Source organism: Delphinapterus leucas, chromosome 2, assembly GCF_059928025.1.
Source record: "Delphinapterus leucas isolate spDelLeu-1000000601 "Yukka" chromosome 2, BTC_Dleu_Yukka2, whole genome shotgun sequence".
NCBI classification, from domain to species: domain Eukaryota; kingdom Metazoa; phylum Chordata; class Mammalia; order Artiodactyla; family Monodontidae; genus Delphinapterus; species Delphinapterus leucas.
Window position 1 is genome coordinate 88224164 of NC_143130.1, and position 19262 is coordinate 88243425.

Consider the following 19262-nt stretch of genomic DNA (forward strand, 5'->3'; position numbering starts at 1 on the left):
AATACTGTTTTGCTCCTATATTCTCTAGAACTTCTACAAGGCATATACTGAATGTTCTCATTCAACTTTATTTATTTATTTATTTATTTATTTATGGCTGCACTGGGTCTTTGTTGCTGTGCGCAGGCTTTCTCTAGTTGCGGCGAGTGGGGGCTACTCTTTGTTGCGGTGTGTAGGCTTCTCATTGTGGTGGCTTCTCTTGTTGTGGAGCACAGGCTCTAGGCGTGCAGGCTTCAGTAGTTGTGCCTTGTGGGCTCTGGAGTGCAGGCTTAGTAGCTGTGGCACATGGGCTTAGTTGCTCTGCAGCATGTGGGATCTTCCTGGACCAGGGCTTGAACCCATGTCACCTGTACTGCCAGGCGGATTCTTAACCACTGTGCCACCAGGGAAGTCTCTCATTCAGCGTCTCGTTGCTACTACACTCGGTAATTTCCTGTTTTGTTTCTATAGTTTATTCATTCTCTCTTCAATTCTATGTACTATTTACTCGCTACATTAAATTTTTAATTTCAAGTATTTATCATTTCTGAAAGTTCTTTTTAGGTTTTCAGTTTGCTTCCTTTTCTTAAATGTCTATATACTCTCTGTATAGTCTCTATTACCTAAAGTCCTTGGAGTTTTTTTTTTTCTTATTTATTTATTTTTTACATCTTTATTGGAGTATAATTGCTTTACAATGGTGTGTTAGTTTCTGCTTTATAAAAAAGTGAATCAGTTATGCATATACATATGTTCCCATATCTCTTCCCTCTTGCATCTCCCTCCCTCCCACCCTCCCTATCCCACCCCTCTAGGTGGTCACAAAGCACCGAGCTGATCTCCCTGTGCTATGTGGCTACTTCCCACTAGCTATCTATTTTATGTTTGGTAGTGTATATATGTCCATGCCACTCTCTCGCTTTGTCACAGCTTACCCTACCCCCTCCCCATATCTTCAAGTACATTCTCTAGTAGGTCTGTGTCTTTATTCCTGTCTTACCCCTAGGTTCTTCATGACATTTTTTTTTCTTAAATTCCATATATATGTGTTAGCATACGGTATTTGTCTTTCTCTTTCTGACTTACTTCACTCTGTATGACAGACTCTAGGTCCATCCACCTCATTACAAATAGCTCAATTTCGTTTCTTTTTATGGCTGAGTAATATTTCATTGTATATATGTGCCACATCTTCTTTATCCATTCATCTGATGATGGACACCTAGGTTGTTTCAATCTCCGGGCTATTGCAAATAGAGCTGCAATGAACATTTTGGTACATGACTCTTTTTGAATTATGGTTTTCTCAGGGTATATGCCTAGTAGTGGGATTTCTGGGTCATATGGTAGTTCTATTTGTAGTTTTTTAAGGAACCTCCATACTGTTCTCCATAGTGGCTGTACCAATTCACATTCCCGCCAGCAGTGCAGGAGTGTTCCCTTTTCTCCACACCTTCTCCAGCATTTATTATTTCTAGATTTTTTGATGATGGCCATTTTGACTGGTGTGAGATGATATCTCATTGTAGTTTTGATCTGCATTTCTCTAATGATTAATCATGTTGAGCATTCTTTCATGTGTTTGTTGGCAGTCTGTATATCTTTTTTGTAGAAATATCTATTTAGAAATATCTTCTGCCCATTTTTGGATTGGGTTGTTTTTTTGTTATTGAGCTGCATGAGCTGCTTATAAATTTTGGAGATTAATCCTTTGTCAGTTGCTTCATTTGCAAATATTTTTTCCCATTCTGAGGGTTGTCTTTTGGTCTTGTTTATGGTTTCCTTTGCTGTGCAAAAGCTTTTAAGTTTCATTAGGTCCCATTTGTTTATTTTTGTTTTCATTTCTCTAGGAGGTGGGTCAAAAAAGATCTTGCTGTGATTTATGTCATAGAGTGTTCTGCCTATGTTTTCCTCTAAGAGTTTGATGGTTTCTGGCCTTACATTTTAGGTCTTTAATCCATTTTGAGCTTATTTTTGTGTATGGTGTGAGGGAGTGATCTAATCTCATACTTTTACATGTACCTGTCCAGCTTTCCCAGCACCACTTATTGAAGAGGCTGTCCTTTCTCCACTGTACATTTCTTATCAAAGATAAGGTGACCATATGTACGTGGGTTTATCTCTGGGCTTTCTTTCCTGTTCCAATGATCTATCTTTCCGTTTCTGTGGCAGTACCATACTGTCTTGATTACTGTAGCTTTGTAGTATAGTCTCAAGTAAGGGAGCCTGATACCTCCAGCTCCGTTTTTCGTTCTTAATATTGCTTTGGCTATTCGGGGTCTTTTGTGTTTCCATACAAATTATGAAATTTTTTGTTCTAGTTCTGTGAAAAATGCCAGTGGTAGTTTGATAGGGATTGCATTGAATCTGTAGATTGCTTTGGGTAGTAGAGTCATTTTCACAATGTTGATTCTTCCAATCGAAGAACATGGTATATCTCTCCATCTATTTGTATCATCTTTAATTTCTTTCATCAGTGTCTTATAATTTTCTGCATACAGGTCTTTTGTCTCCTTAGGTAGGCTTATTCCTAGCTATTTTATTCTTTTTGTTGCAATGGTAAATGGGAGTGTTTTCTTGATTTCACTTTCAAATTTTTCATCCTTAGTGTATAGTAATGCAGAGATTTCTGTGCATTAATTTTGTATCCAGCTACTTTACCAAATTCATTGATTAGCTCTAGTAGTTTTCTGGTAGCATCTTTAGGATTTCCTATGTATACTATCATGTCATCTGCAAAGAGTGACAGCTTTACTTCTTCTTTTCCAATTTGGATTCATTTTATTTCCTTTTCTTCTCTGATTGCTGTGGCTAAAACTTCCAAAACTATGTTGAATAAGAGTGGTGAGAGTGGGCAACCTTGTCTTGTTCCTGATCTTAGTGGAAATGCTTTCAGTTTTTCACCATTGAGGATTATGTTGGCTGTGGGTTTGTTATATATGGTCTTTATTATGTTGAGGAAAGTTCCCTCTATGCCTACTTTCTGCAGGGTTTTTATCATAAATGGGTGTTGAATTTTGTTGAAAGCTTTCTCTGCATCTATTGAGATGATCATATGGATTTTCTCCTTCAGTTTGTTAATATGGTGTATCACGTAGATTATGATTTGCGTATACTGAAGAATCCTTGCATTCCTGGAATAAACCACACTTGATTATGGTGTGTGATTCTTTTAATGTGCTGTTGGATTCTGTTTGCTAGTATTTTGTTGAGGATTTTTGCATCTATGTTCGTCAGTGGTATTGGCCTGTAGTTTTCTTTCTTTGTGACATCCTTGTCTGGTTTTGGTATCAGGGTGATGGTGGCCTCGTACAATGAGTTTGGGAGTGTTCCTCCCTCTGATATACTTTGGAAGAGTTTGAGAAAGATAGGTGTTAGCTCTTCTCTAAATGTTTGATAGAATTCGCCTTTGAAGGCATCTGGTCCTGGACTTTTGTTTGTTGGAAGAGTTTTCATCACAGTTTCAATTTCAGTGCTTGTGATTGGTCTGTTCATATTTTCTATTTCTTCCTGATTCGGTCTTGGCAGGTGGTGCATTTCTAAGAATTTGTCCGTTTCTTCCAGGTTGTCCATTTTATTGGCATAGAGTTGCTTGTAGTAATCTCTCATGATCTTTTGTATTTCTGTAGTGTCAGTTGTTACTTCTCCTTTTTCATTTCTAATTCTATTGATTTGAGTCTTCTCCCTTCTTTTCTTGATGAGTCTGGCTAATGGTTTATCAATTTTGTTTATCTTCTCAAAGAACCAGCTTTTAGTTTTATTGATCTTTGCTATCATTTCCTTCCTTTCTTTTTCATTTATTTCTGATCTGATTTTTATGATTACTTTCCTTCTGCTAACTTTGGGGTTTTTTCGTTCTTCTTTCTCTAATTGCTTTAGGTGCAAGGTTAGGATGTTTATTCGATATGTTTCCTGTTTCTTAAGGTGGGCTTGTATTGCTATAAACTTCCCTCTTAGAACTGCTTTTGCTGCATCCCATAGGTTTTGGGTCGTCGTGTCTCCATTGTCATTTGTTTCTAGGTATTTTTTTATTTCCTCTTTGATTTCTTCAGTGATCACTTCGTTATTAAGTAGTGTATTGTTTAGCCTCCATGTGTTTGTATTTTTTACAGAATTTTTCCTGTAATTGATATCTAGTCTCATGGCGTTGTGTTCAGAAAAGATACTTGATACAATTTCAATTTTCTTAAATTTAGCAAGCCTTGATTTGTGACCCAAGATATGATCTATCCTGGAGAATGTTCCATGAGCACTTGAGAAAAATGTGTATTCTGTTGTTTTTGGATGGAATGTCCTATAAATATCAATTAAGTCCATCTTGTTTAATGTATCATTTAAAGCTTGTGTTTCCTTATTTATTTTCATTTCGGATGATCTGTCCATTGGTGACAGTGGGGTGTTAAAGTCCCCTACTATGAATGTGTTACTGTCGATGTCCCCTTTTATGGCTGTTAGTATTTGCCTTATGTATTGAGGTGCTCCTATGTTGGGTGCATAAATATTTACAATTGTTATACCTTCTTCTTGGATCGATCCCTTGATCATTATGTAGTGTCCTTCTTTGTCTCTTCTAATAGTCTTTATTTTAAAGTCTATTTTGTCTGATATGAGAATTGCTACTCCAGCTTTCTTTTGGTTTCCATTTGCATGGAATATCTTTTTCCATCCCCTTACTTTCAGTCTGTATGTGTCACTAGGTCTGAAGTGGGTCTCTTGTAGACAGCATATATATGGGTCTTGTTTTTTTATCCATTCAGCCAATCTGTGTCTTTTGTTGGGAGCATTTAGTCCGTTTACATTTAAGGTAATTATCGATATGTATGTTCCTATTCCCATTTTCTCAGTTGTTTTGGCCTCGTTATTGTAGGTCTTTCCTTCTCTTGTGTTTCTTGCCTAGAGAAGTTCCTTTAGCAGTTGTTGTAAAGCTGGTTTGGTAGTGCTGAACTCTCTCAGTTTGCTTGTCTGTAAAGGTTTTAATTTCTCCATCAAATCTGAATGAGATCCTTGCTGGGTAGAGTAATCTTGGTTGCAGGTTTTTCTCCATCACTTTAAATATGTCCTGCCACTCCCTTCTGGCTTGCAGAGTTTCTGCTGAAAGATCAGCTGTTAACCTTATGGGGATTCCCTTTTGTGTTATTTGTTGTTTTTCCCTTGCTGCTTTTAATATGTTTTCTTTGTATTTAATTTTTGACAGTTTGATTAATATGTGTCTTGGCGTATTTCTCCTTGGATTTATCCTGTATGGGACTCTCTGTGCTTTCTGGACTTGATTAACTATTTCCTTTCCCACATTAGGGAAGTTTTCAACTATAATCTCTTCAAATATTTTCTCAGTCCCTTTCTTTTTCTCTTCTTCTTCTGGAACCCCTATAATTCGAATGTTGGTGTGTTTAATGTTGTCCCAGAGGTCTCTGAGACTGTCCTCAGTTCTTTTCGTTCTTTTTTCTTTATTCTGCTCTGCATTAGTTATTTCCACTATTTTATCTTCCAGGTCACTTATCCATTCTTCTGCCTTAGTTATTCTGCTATTGATCCCATCTAGAGTATTTTTAATTTCATTTATTGTGTTGTTCATTGTTGCTTGTTTCATCTTTAGTTCTTCTAGGTCCTTGTTAAATGTTTCTTGCATTTTGTCTGTTCTATTTCCAAGATTTTTGATAATCTTTACTATCATTATTCTGAATTCTTTTTCAGGTAGACTGCATATTTCCTCTTCATTTGTTAGGTCTGGTGGGTTTTTATCTTGCTCCTTCATCTGCTGTGTGTTTTTCTGTCTTCTCATTTTGCTTATCTTACTGTGTTTGGGGTCTCCTTTTTGTAGGCTGCAGGTTCATAGTTCCTGTTGTTTTTGGTGTCTGTCCCCAGTGACTAAGGTTGGTTCATTGGGTTGTGTAGGCTTCCTGGTGGAGGGGACTAGTGCCTGTGTTGTGGTGGATGAGGCTGGATCTTGTTTTTCTGGTGGGCAGGTCCATGTCTTCTGGTGTGTTTTGGGGTGTTTGTGGACTTACGATTTTAGGCAGCCTCTCTGCTAATGGGTGGGGTTGTGTTCCTGTCTTGCTAGTTGTTTGCCATAGGGTGTCCAGCACTGTAGCTTGCTGGTCATTGAGTGAAGCTGGGTGCTGGTGTTGAGATGGAGATCTCTGGGAGATTTTCGCCGTTTGATATTATGTGGAGCTGGGAGGTCTCTTGTGGACCAGTGTCCTGAAGTTGGCTCTCCCTCCACAGAGGCACAGCACTGACTCCTGGCTGCAGCAGCAAGAGCCTTTCATCCACACGGCTCAGAATAAAAGGGAGAAAAAGTAGAAAGAAAGAAAGAAAGAGAGAGAGAGAGAGAGAGAGAGGGAGGGAGGAAGGAAGGAGGAAAGGAAGGAAAGAAAAAAGAAGATAAAATAAAGTAAGATAAAATAAAGTTATTAAAATAAATAAGTTTAAGAAAAAAAAATTTTTTAAAAAGAAGAAGAAAAAAAACCGGACAGATAGAACCCTAGGACACATGGTGGAAGCAAAGCTATACAGACAAAATCTCACACAGAAGCATACACATACACACTCACAAAAAGAGGAAAAGGGGAAAAAAATCATAAATCTTGCTCTCAAAGTCCACCTCCTCAATTTGGGATGATTCGTTGTCTATTCACATATTCCACAGATGCAGGGTACATCAAGTTGATTGTGGAGCTTTAATCCACTGCTTCTGAGGCTGCTGGGAGAGATTTTCCTTTCTCTTCTTTGTTCGCACAGCTCCCTGGGCTCAGTTTTGGATTTGGCCCCGCATCTGCGTGTAGGTCGCCGGAGGGCGTCTGTTCTTCGCTGAGACAGGACGAGGTTAAAGGAGCCGCTGATTCGGGGTCTCCGGCTCACTCAGGCCGTGGGGGAGGGAGGGGTACGGAGTGCGGGGCGAGCCTGCGGCGGCAGAGGCCAGCATTACGTTGCACCAGCCTGAGGCGCACAGTGCGTTCTCCCGGAGAAGTTGTTCCTGGATCACGGGACCCTGTCAGTGGTGAGCTGCACAGGCTCCCTGGAAGGGGGTTGTGGATAGTTACCTGTGCTCGCACACAGGCTTCTGGTGGCGGCAGCAGCAGCCTTAGCGTCTCATGCCCGTCTCTGGGGTCCGCGCTTTTAGCCGCGGCTCGTGCCCGTCTCTGGAGCTCCTTTAAGCAGCACTCTTAATCCCCTCTCCTTGCGCACCAGGAAACAGAGAGGGAAGGAAAAGTCTTTTGCATCTTCGGCTAGCCGTGGTGCACTAACACCCTGCAGGCTGTGTTCACGCCGCCAGCCCCAGGCCTCTCTCCCTGCGCTCCCCAGGACTCTCCCTGCGCTCCAGCTGAAGCCTGAGCCTCAGCTCCCAGCCCCCGCCCGCCCCGGCGGGTGAGCAGACAAGCCTCTCGGGCTGGTGAGTGCCGGTCCGCAGCGATCCTCTTGTGCGGGAATCTCTTTGCTTTGCCCTCCGCACCCCTGTTGCTGGGCTCTCCTCCACGGCTCTGCATCTTTCTCCCTCCACCACCGACAGTCTCTGCCCGCGAAGGGGCTTCCTAGTGTGTGGGAACCTTTCCTCCTTCACAGCTCCCTCCCACTGGTGCTGGTCCTGTCCCTATTCTTTTGTCTCTGTTTATTCATTTTTCTTTTCCCCTACCCAGGTACGTGGGGGTTTCTTGCCTTTTGGGAGGTCTGAGGTCTTCTGCCAGTGTTCAGTAGGTGTTCTGTAGGAGTTGTTCCACCTGTAGATGTATTTCTGGTGTATCTGTGGGGAGGAAGGTGATCTCCGTGTCTTACTCTTCCGCCATCTTCTCCATGTCCCCTTGGAGTTTTTAATCTTGCTATTTATTGCCCTCTAAACTCCTACTCATGGTGAATTGTTTCCGTGTATGCTCTGTAATACTGAATTGTGAGTTCAGCATCACTGGGTTTTTATATGTGGTTATCCTGTGTAGCCTGAATTAAGGTGCATCAATCAGAAAGTAATTCTTTTTCTTCTGCCAAGCAACCCCAAAATACTTTTCATTCTCACCTTAAATTCACAGGATTCTGAGACACAGTAGTGTAAATTTGAATCCCCAGCCAAAGAGAAGCCAGGTCTGTGGTAACGACTTTCCAGGAATGACTTTTATTCTTTGTACCCAAAGCCTAAGCTAAGCTAAGCACTGGAGGGTGGATTTGTTCCCCCCTAGTTTATTCTTTTATTGAGGGTGCCTGTCTTTAAGAGGTTGTGGCTATGTGTGTGGATTTCAATCCAACTCCTCACCTTGCAGGGACTTAGGACTTTACCTCCAGCCCTTGTGTGACCTTTAAAACCCAAGCACTGTGGCTCCAGGGACCAGAAACTGTCTTTGCTCTCAGGCAGTCACAGCATTAACCACACATCATGCTCATCTTTTATTTCCTCTGTTCTTGGCCCCTGGAGATTACTCTCACTATACAGTCTTTAAAGTTAGCCATATATTTCAAAGGGTATTTACCATGTTTTATCCAGCATTCTTTTTTATTTTTTTTGGCTGGTTGAGTCTTCGTTGCTGCGCATGGGCTTTCTTTAGTTATGGTGTGCAGGGGCTACCCTTCGTTGTGGTGCATGGGCTTCTCATTGCGGTGGCTTCTCTTGTTGCGGAGTACGGGCTCTAGGTGTGTGGACTCAGTAGCTATGGCTTGTGGGATCTAGAGTGCAGGCTCAGTAGTTGTGGTGTATGGGCTTAGTTGCTCTGCGGCATGTGGGATCTTCCTGGACCAGGGCTCGAACCTGTGTCCCCTGCATTGGCAGGCAGTTTCTTAACCACTGTGCCACCAGGGAAGTCCCTATCGAGCATTCTTTACAGTTTCGTAACTAAGGCTTTCAGGCTAATTGTCTGCCAAAATTACTGAGAATGGAAGTCTAGAATGATGCTTCACCCTACCCTATTCTACTATGTCAATTTTGTATGTTTACATTGTCATCAAAACAGAACATATTCCAGCCATAATCTGTGTAGTCACTTTAGAACATTACTTCATCATCTGGATCCACCAGATGTTTTGTTTTCCTCAAATTACATCACAATATTATGGGCACCATTTTATAAATAAGGAATTTTAAGCATATCAGCTTAAGGTCACATGGCCAAGACCAGGACCAGAGTCTGAATCTTTAAAATGTCAGCTTTGGGATATTTCTCTAAGAGATAACAGGAGATGTGGGGAAGATGAAGGTCTAAGGGAACACTTAATAAGTACCTCCTATGTGCTAGCACTATAAGAGAGATAGTAGTTGTATAGGTCTTATTACCCATTTTAAAAGATAGGGGAATTAAAGCTCAGAAAGGTTAAATAATTTCCTTAAGGTCATTGTGCAGTATTAGAGCTGAATTCATAGAACTGACTAGAAAAATCCATTTTCTTCCCTCTACCCCAGGGGTCAACAAACTTAAAAAGCTAGATAGTAAATATTTTAGGATTTGCAGGCCATGTATTCTATAGTCTCTCTTGTAACCATTCAACTTTACAGTTATAGTGTGAAAGCAGCCACTTAAAAACATAAACAAGTGAGCATGGCTGTGATCCCATAAAACTTTATTTAAGGACATTGAAAAATCTGAAGTTCATATAATTTTCACACATCACTAAATACTATTCTTCTGATTTTTTTCAACCATATAAAAATATAAAATGCATTCTTAGTTCACAGGCCATATAAAAACAGGCAGCAGGCTGGCTTTGACCCATGGGCAAATGGTTTGTCAACCCCTGCTCTATGCCATACCACCTTCTGAGAAGTGAGGTTCTCCAATGCCTTTGTTTCAAACATTGCTTTACTGGGTTAGGGAAAACATGGGAAAAAGAGAATAGAACAGGTTCTTTTTTGGGCCTTGGATTACCAAGGGAGCTGTTGCTGTACAACCTCCTCAAATTGTGTGGTAGCAGTATGCAGTTGTTTTAATGTCTTGTTCCAATGTTAAATGTCTTTTTACATGTCTATCTTAGACTGTCTTCAAAATTATAAGCTCATTTAGGAAACATGACTATTTTCTTATTTTAAAATTTCCTTTGATGTTTAATAGTCTATGTACAGTTGGTGCTCAGTAAGTATTAACTGATAAATATTAGAAGATGCCAAATACTATCCTATTTCATTCACAGTCTATTAAATAATCGATGGACACAATATATAACCATTTCAGTGACATGAAGAATATACCAGTCAGGCTATATGTATGATTTAACATAACGTATGATTTAGCTTTTAATCCAGTATAAGGGACAATTATAAAAATATTTCTTGGCCCTATCGTTTGGGTTCTAATATTTAAAGTATTCAAATGTAAATACTGCGTGACATTCCTTTCTCCCCTAGAACCACTCTGGTGATCTGGATGGTGGCCACTACACTGCTTTCTGCAAAAACTCAGTGACTCACGCCTGGTATAACTTTGATGACACACGAGTCAGAGAGATTCCAGATACTTCAGTTCAAACCGCTACAGCATATCTCCTGTTCTATAGCTGCCAGCCCTTTTCTATACCTATACAAAAACACAAGAGCTAGGAAAATGGTGTTTCCTGAAAATTGCAAAACTAGCAATTAGAACCTAGTACTTAAGTTTTGCTTTGTCATTAAAACTCTTGCAACTTACTTGCGTCACTGACATTTTTAAGTCTTTCTGGCATGTTATGCAACCTTCACAAGGTAAGTCTATAAAAAGATGGGTCCTGGCCCACTAAAAAAAGGCAGCATGAAAATGATGCAATGCTAACGAATGGGGACCTTCAAAGCAATCAGATTATAAGTATTATGTTCAGGTTTCAACGTACAGTGTTTATTAGTGTGTATTTTTATCATAAACTATCTCATAATAATTATATATATCCAACAAATTATTTTCCAAAGATACTTCATGGAGCTAAACCAAAATAACTTTTGTTCAGGTGGCTCTGTGAGGTTAGGAATGTGATTTGAAAATATTTAATTGTTCAGATAATTTAGGCAACTATAATCTCTCAGACTAATTGTAGAACATGAAACGTTGTCAGTTTCACAATTCAACACCTTCCTTTCATCTTCTTCCTGAGTGTCCACTAATGGTGACATCTTTCAGAAGCACCTTTAGAATCTTGTTTTTATATTTATATATTGACTTTACCTATAACAACTAAGTCCCTGAGGTAAATGATAAATTCTAAGCTCCTCTATCCCTTTTAATACATCACTTTGTAAAGATGTGGTTTATAATGCAGTTCACTTTGCAGTCATGTCTGACTCATCTCTTTTTATCTTAATCCTAAGAATTCTACTACTCTTGATAGAATGAGTCTGGGCATTAAGTTATTTATATTTTACTCTGACTCCCAACTCTGAGAGCATCTTAAGTGCTATGTGCAGTTCAGGGTCAAGGTAAAGGATGAGTGGAATCAAGTGATGCAAAGGAATAAGTGTACTAAATTTTAAGTCATTGTAGTGGTATAAAGAGTGTATGTATAAAATCTGTAATTCTACTGTTCTATGTTTAATAATATAAAATTAAAGACAACACTTACAGGGTTTTAAATTATTTTTCTCAATAAGATTTTAATGTAGGTGTAAATGAAAATTCTCATTTAAAAAATTAAAGAAAAGTTTCCATTTATTTTTTTAGAATAAAGATTTAGTGCACAAATACAGCCCAAAGCCAACAGAAAAATAGCTTTGCCCTGTCATTTCCCTAAGAAAGCACTGCAATTACTCAGAATAGGCCAAAAGGAAAGAAAAAAAAAAGCAATCCTCTGAGTTCTAGCCTTCACAAAAGGACCACATATTATACTATGTACATCGACTTGATGTGCAAGTGTGCAATAAATATATACACATACATTCCTATCTGTTTTACATCATTCTAGAGTATTCATAGATCAAGCTGGGATTTAGAAATGTGAAAAGGCCATAACAGTAAAAAGGAAAATAAAGGATACAATGGTTTTTAGACCAGGAGAATAATTATGCTTAGCTAATTATTTTAACTTTGGAGCAAACTAAAAAAGTTGTTTTGAAATAAATGGTACCTGTAAGGAATGCTTACTGCAATACTTGTTAAATGTTCTTGGTCAGTTTTTTGATAACAGCACTGACCTGAAGTATATGGTATAGTAACACAACTCTCACTGTCCTAGAATTCCTTTAAATGGCCAGCTATAGCTATCCAGAATCTTTAAGCATTTCAAGAATTGTGTTGCTCAGCCTGTTAAAAGATAACTAGCTTATAACCTACTTCTCCTTATGTGGCTACATCAGTTACTCGTGGTCCCAATGACGTATAAAAGAGGATATAAGCTGCTGAAGATTTCACAGAAGAAACGGAAATATCAGAAACTTCATGATCATCAAATTTAAACCACCGCTGTCTTGCTGCATTTTTACAATAGGCAGTGTAGTGGCCTCCATCCAGCCCACCATAGTGATTCTGTGCCAAACAAGACAGAAAATCAAATCAAATTGAATTATTTAAAATATGTCAATAATTTCAAAGACTTATGTTGTTCTTACTTTCCTATGAGGTAAGGAACCACTTGAAACTGGGTTTTTTAGTTTGCTTCGAAAGAAAATGTATTTAGTTTAATGAGATACTTACCGAAACAGAAAACAAGTTATATTTCCTCAAATTGTTCTTTGGACCAATAACATACTGTGACAAGTCAAGATTTTCTAATGGGAAGTCCACAGATGTCTGTAATTTTTGCTTCCATCTGCCATCATAGGAAAAACTGTAGAGCATAACATTACAGCAATTACACTGACAGACCAAAGACATCAGAATGAACCCTAATTCATTCATTAACAATCCAGATTTTTAGACAGGACCATAAAATCCATTTCAAACACACAATCAGAATTTTAATAGTGGAGGGACCTGTTAAAGACACCTGGTTTCGGACTTCCCTGGTGGTCCAGAGGTTAAGACTCAGTGCTTCCAATGTACGGGGCGTGGGATCGATCCCTGGTTGGGGAACTAAGATCCCACATGCTGCATGGTGCAGCCAAAAAAGAAAAAAAAGAAAAAAAGAAGAGAAAAAAAGAAGAAGAAAAAGATAACGTAAGTCCCCTACATACGAATCTTCAAATTGTGAACTTCCAAAGACGTGAATGTGCCTGTGTATGCCAGCTGTTGTACTGTACTACTATACTTTTCAAGGTACTATACTGTAAGATTAAAAATATTTTATTTTATTTTTTTGTGGTACGCGGGCCTCTCACTGTTGTGGCCTCTCCCGTTGCAGAGCACAGGCTCCGGACGTGCAGGCTCCGCGGCATGTGGGATCTTCCCGGACCGGGGCACGAACCCGTGTCCCCTGCATCGGCAGGCGGACTCTCAACCACTGCGCCCCCAGGGAAGCCCTGTTTTATTTTTTGTGTTTGTTTTTTATGTATTATTTGTGTGAAAAGTATTATAAACCTATTACAGTACGCCTATTACTATATAGTGGAGTTAGTTGGGTACCTAGGCTAACTCTGTTGGACTTACAAATGAATTGGACCTACAAATGCACTCTCAGAACAGAACTCGTTCGTATATAGGGGACTTGCTGTACTTGGTTTCATTTGTTTTACAAATGAAGAAACTGTCGTACACAGATATTAACACATTATTGACCAGAGACGTATTAATACGTCTTTTGTTACCCGAACGTATTGACTGTAGGCATTTCAATATCCATTTACATAACAAATCGCCAGCCGCAGGCGTTAGTTTCTGCAAAAATCCCCCATCAATAATGAGTTAAATGTCTAACCACAGGTCAAACAGCTAGAGTGGTAGAGGTAGGGCCATACCTTGGTCCCTTAATCCCTAGACCAGCTAAAGCTATTAGATTAGTCTTCTACAAAGGTAAAAAGTTATGAAAACCCCCATTTATAATGCTAATCACCACAAAAGTACAGAGGAATGACAGAGGAGAGCTGGTCTAGATTTAAGCTTGTACTTTTGGGGACGCTAGAGCTGGTAATTGCAAGCACATAAATTAGTGACTGAAATAATGGCATTCCATTAGCCTGACATATTCTGCTTCTTTAAACACCAAAATACTGGTTATTTCAGAATTATTTAAAAAATAATGAACTCTGAACCATTTATACTTTTAGATATTCTCCAAGAGTAATACACAGCATTAAAAATTTTAACAGAACAAATGTGTAATCATTTATAGAATGTTTATACCTCCACAATCTGCAAGAAGCAGAAAAAGACAACTGATACAAGCTTTTGTTAGAAAATTTACACAAGAGGAATTTGAATATATCAATGTGGAAATTAACATAAATAACTGCCTAAGAATCTCCAATAATATAAGATGAAACAAAAAATTAAAAAGAAATGCTTTCTTTGAAACAAAAATTAGAGCTCTCAATAAACAGATGAAACTTCCTTTTAAAAAGTTTTTCCAAAAAATGACTTAAAGTTATCACTCCACAGATGGATACCATAAAGACAAAGAATCAGAGCAAAAGACCTGGCACATGTTTTACAACTCTCTCGCCATTATTCTTCTACTGCTATAGGTCCAGATCTTTTTCATTGGCTGGAAAAATATGGGCAAAAATACGTCTGCACTCTACAATGGCATCCTTAATGTTTTATCTTTAAAAATTATACTTTAAAAAAACTCATATATTTCATTTTCAGCACAGTATTTTTTGTTATGTTTACTATGTTGTTTGAATGATAAATTTTATCTAATAGTGTGTTAGTTATATTGTATAACATTATTTTTATACATTTTCACTGAATGTTTTGTAATGATTTAAAATTTTCATATTTGAAATGCAATAATTTAGTTTCACTGATTTTATTTTTAAAATTTTATATTGGATTATCATTGATTAACAATGTGTGTTAGTTTTGGGTGTACAGCAAAGTGATTCAGTTACACATATACATGTATCTATCCTTTTTCAAATTCTTTTCCCATTTAGGTTATTATGGAATATTGAGCAGAGTTCCCTGTGCTATATAGTCGGTCCTTACTCATTATCTATTTTATTTATTTTTAATTTTTTTGGCTGTGCTGCGTGGCTTGTAGGATCTTAATTCCCCGACCAGGGACTGAACCCACACCCTTGGCAGTGAAAGTGCAGAGTCCTAACCACTGGGCAACCAGGGAACTCTCTTGGTTATCCATTTTAAATATAGCAGTGTGTACATGTTAATTTCAAACTCCCAATCTATCCCTCCCCGCTAGTTTCACAGATTTTTAAAAACAGAATTATATGAAAGAGTGACGCTGTCACTTTGCCCTGTTATTACAAACACTAAGGTGAACTAGAATCTCATCATTTCTGCCTAGTTTCCCTAGAGATACCCTAACCAGATGATCTTCCTTTGTTATACATCCTAAGCAGGTAGTAAAACAAAGTGTTTAGAATAAAAGACTTAGAAGTCCTTCATCTAAAAAGTACTAAACACTAAGAAAAATGTGTCCCTTTTACCGTTTCAGATGCACTAAAAGTACAGGTGGCAACTTCCAGATTTCTATCTTTTTTAGCGAATCCCGTCGAGTTCTGCAATGACTGCAGTAAAACCTGTTGTTATCTGTGAGTTTTTCTTCTTTGGAAAATAATCTAAGGCAATCCTGGAGGCAAAAACAAGTAGTAGATACTTGTTAATATTTTCAACACAGTATTCCTGAGCATCTATTCAATAAGTTACTCTGCCAGGCATGAGGAATACAACAGTAAACTATTACAAAACAGCTCCTGCCCCCACAAAGTTTATGATCTAGTGAGGGATGCAGACCCAGATGGGAGCTGACAGTGACAAAGAGTGTGGCGAGTGGTGGTGCTGCCAATGGTGGAGGGAAGAAGTCCTGCATGCCCTGAGAGCACTGAGGAACTTCTACCTGGTGGCTCGGAAGTTCTGACTAACAGGAAGCCAACACTAAAGGGTGTCAACAAGCTCTCTAAATCACACCGCTGTTGTCTGCAAAACATATTTATTTGATATACCCATGTAGAGCAAATTCCTATAAAACTGTACCTAAATTAAAGTCAACATACAATTTTCCAAATTAACTTTTAAAACTTCAATAAATACAAACTTTAAAAAAAATTATTAACTCTAAAAGAATATTTTATAGGAAAATATCTTTTAAAAAGGAAAATTTCTTTTTAAAAATGCTGGTTTTTTCCTAATCTACAGAGGCCTAATTAAAACAAAATTTTTGTTTAAGTTTTAACCTGTAAAATGTTTATGGGGCAAACAAGAGAAATAAATTACTGAATAAAGTACACCTCTATGTGCATATGAAAAGAATTTTTCTTCAACAAATCATTTTCTCTCAATCCTAAACTTACCTGTAATGTACATTTACTTGTAGATGCTAGTGGTAGAGACAGATACATGAAAGCCTCAAATGTCCTAGACTTTTTGTGGCAGGTGAGGCACTGTACTGTGGATTTGAATTGACCCTGAAAAAGGGCAACAATGATAGATTCATTGAGCTGCTTGTGCTTCTGCCAAGCGTGTTCTGCAGCTTTAAAGTCATCGAGATGATCATTATTTTCTTCTTTATGTCTCTTCCGATTATCAGCCTGGAAATAAAATTTAGACTCTATATTAATATCTCAAAGTCAACATTTAAATATAAAATTGAAAGAGTATATTAAATACAAACACTCTGCAGATTTAGAAACACTTCTTGTTCTTTTCAGAAAGGAATTCTAATCTCATCAAGTGCTACAAAAAAATTCTAGCCAAGAAAACCTCCTAAAATACCAAAACCCACTTTATCAAAAGGATGTAACTTGTTGCAATTGCTCAACAAATTTTTATTTAAAGAGCTGAAAAGTCTGGTTTTGAAAAGAGCTGGGAGTTAGGGCTACAACTAGACAGATGTTATTTTGCTGTCCTAGTCTCATGGATGGATACATTCTATCTATCTATCTATCTATCTACCTACCTACCTACCTACCTTCACACACATATACACATATAGACACACACAACATACATATATTCACACACATACATATACATATATAAGTGTGTGTATCTATTTGTGTATGTCTGTGGTTGCTGGTAAGAAAGGTGACCCCAAAGGTATCTGAAAGAGGACAGCTTGGTGCTAAAAAGAAGCCACAGTACACAGACAAAGATGCCTCAGTAATAACTTTTCACATGAATCATTTGGTCATGTGGGTCACAAACACAGCATCTCTGACAACTATTTTTACAAATTTACAACATTTACAAACTTCTTGCAGTAATACAACCTGTTAACATTTTCATAAGTGAATACAAATTGCATATACTTCCTTTCAAATATTAGACCTATCAGTTGTATTTGTTTTAAACTTCCATGCCATAGTACAGAGTCACTAGGTTTCAATAAATTAGCACTGAACAATCACCAACTATAATTTTAAATTGCTATAAAAATGAGTACAATGTTAAGCAACCCTAAGGGGCCTCTGCAACTTAGAAAAATTTCTTACTTTATTAAGATCTTCATGGAGACCATCCATTAGGAACAGAAGCAGTTCTTGTGAATCTTGCTGGCTGTATCCTGCAAACTGGTCATTGATCTTCCCAATAGTGATTTTAAAGTCTTTCGGACTGATATACCTGTACTGTCCTGTCCACAGGGCTTTCATGATTATGCCAAATTCTTCCGCCACTTCACCTTTATGCCCCAACAAATTTGACCTTTGCAAATAAAATTAAAGTTACAAAAAAGCAATACAGGAATTATAAAAAGCCAAGGTACAGTGGGTTCTTGACATCAACATACTGTAATATGTGACCCTACACTACACTAAAATACTTATTCACAGGTTTATTACCAAATACCTATCTGAATCTTACTTTGATTACACCCCTCCAACTTGCTTCCTTTTGGCTGCCAGCCCTGCACGGTCTCCTATTCCTTATCAACAGGCTCCAGTTTATGACAGTGTGGTTCCACCTTCTTGTACTGTTCCTTTCCTGTCTGTCCTTTACCAATCAGAGGAGGCTTTTCTCTACACTGTTCTTTTTTTTTTTAAACATCTTTATTGGAGTACAATTGCTTTACAATGGTGTGTTAGTTTCTGCTGTATAACAAAGTGAAACAGCTATACGTATGCATATAATCCCCTCTTGCGTCTCCCTCCCACCCTACCTATCTCACCCCTCTAGGTGGTCACAAAGCACCAAGCTGATCTCCCGGTGCTATGCTGCTGCTTTCCACTAGCTATCTATTTACATTTGGTAGTGTATATATGTCCATGCCGCTCTCTCACTTCGTCCCAGCTTACCCTTCCCCCTCCCCGTGTCCTCAAGTCCATTCTCTGCATCTGTGTCTTTATTCCCGTCTTACCCCTAGGTTCTTCAGAACCATCTTTTTTTTTTTTAGATTCCATATATATGTGTTAGCATACAGTATTTGTTTTTCTGACTTACTTCGCTCTGTATGACAGTCTCTAGGTCTATCCACCTCACTACAAATAACTCAATTTCGTTTCTTTTTATGGCTGAGTAATATTCCACTGTATACATGTGCCACATCTTCTTTATCCAGTCATCTGTCGATGGACACTTAGGTTGCTTCTATGTCCTGGCAATTTCTACACTGTTCTTAAGAATATTTTCCTCTTTCCTAATTTGACATCTCTGGAACTGGCTGGTAAGGAAGCATGGTTAGATCACCCTTTTAATACTGTACTGCAAAAAGTATGATATTTCTTTACCTATTAATATCATCCTGATAACAGTTGCGGTTGAAATAATCAGCCAGATGTGGAGTATTACATAGGCACTGCAGTATTGAGTTCATGTAACAAGTATTTCCTAAATTACGAAGTCCGGTGAGAGCTGGTCCAGATCCTCCAAAAACAGGATTGAGGTTCCGAATTTGAGAAGCAGAAAGCCTTGTGATCTCAGTTTTAGGGTAGCTTGTTGGCCTAAGGAAGAAAAAAGTGTACAAGATACTTTAAAATGCACAGCACCTGAAATGAAGGTTCACACTACAAAGGGCAGTAAACTCCAGCATCTGTACCAGTGTATTCAGTAATCTTGCAAATAGTTATTAAGTTAGCTCATAAGGTAATGGGTCTTACAGGACATTTAGTATCGAGGTTAACACTGGTTATATTCTGTGACCCTCCCATGAAACAAACACCTTTAACCTCTTATGTGAGTCCATGGTTTTTTACAGATACCCTGAGATAGATTCTCTGGCTTCTCATGAACAGGTAGAGTCTTCTAGTAGAGAAGGCTCTTTCAAACTTCTTTAAATGATCCCAGGAAATTTAGCATTACCAAATGTTGTATTCAACCAGAATGCCAAACAAGGAATCAAAAAAAAAAAAAAAAGTG

At 38.2% G+C, this 19262-nt stretch overlaps 2 protein-coding genes across 10 annotated transcripts in view; one reads left to right on the forward strand and one right to left on the reverse strand.

The window, feature by feature from the left end:
• USP50 (ubiquitin specific peptidase 50) overlaps positions 1–11282 on the forward strand; it is a 32508-nt gene extending 21226 nt beyond the window's left edge. Inside the window, exon 7 of the mRNA XM_022587126.3 lies at positions 10298–11282. Coding sequence (XP_022442834.2) covers positions 10298–10489 — 192 coding nt within the window. The 3' untranslated portion in view covers positions 10490–11282. The remainder of the gene's footprint in view (positions 1–10297) is intronic.
• Positions 1–19262, reverse strand: part of USP8 (ubiquitin specific peptidase 8) — a 128148-nt gene that overhangs the window by 16759 nt on the left and 92127 nt on the right. For 7 of the 9 annotated variants that reach the window (XM_089907239.1, XM_089907238.1, XM_089907236.1 and 4 more), the window contains 6 exons: positions 18635–18847; positions 17402–17612; positions 16262–16498; positions 15398–15540; positions 12546–12678; positions 11547–12377 (listed from right to left, as the gene is read on the reverse strand). In XM_089907239.1, the coding sequence (XP_089763365.1) occupies positions 12192–12377; positions 12546–12678; positions 15398–15540; positions 16262–16498; positions 17402–17612; positions 18635–18847 (1123 nt within the window). In that variant the 3' untranslated portion in view covers positions 11547–12191. Of the gene's footprint in view, positions 1–7350; positions 7721–11546; positions 12378–12545; positions 12679–15397; positions 15541–16261; positions 16499–17401; positions 17613–18634; positions 18848–19262 lie in introns of those variants that run through there. The other 2 variants (XM_089907241.1, XM_089907242.1) reach the window with 2 other exon arrangements.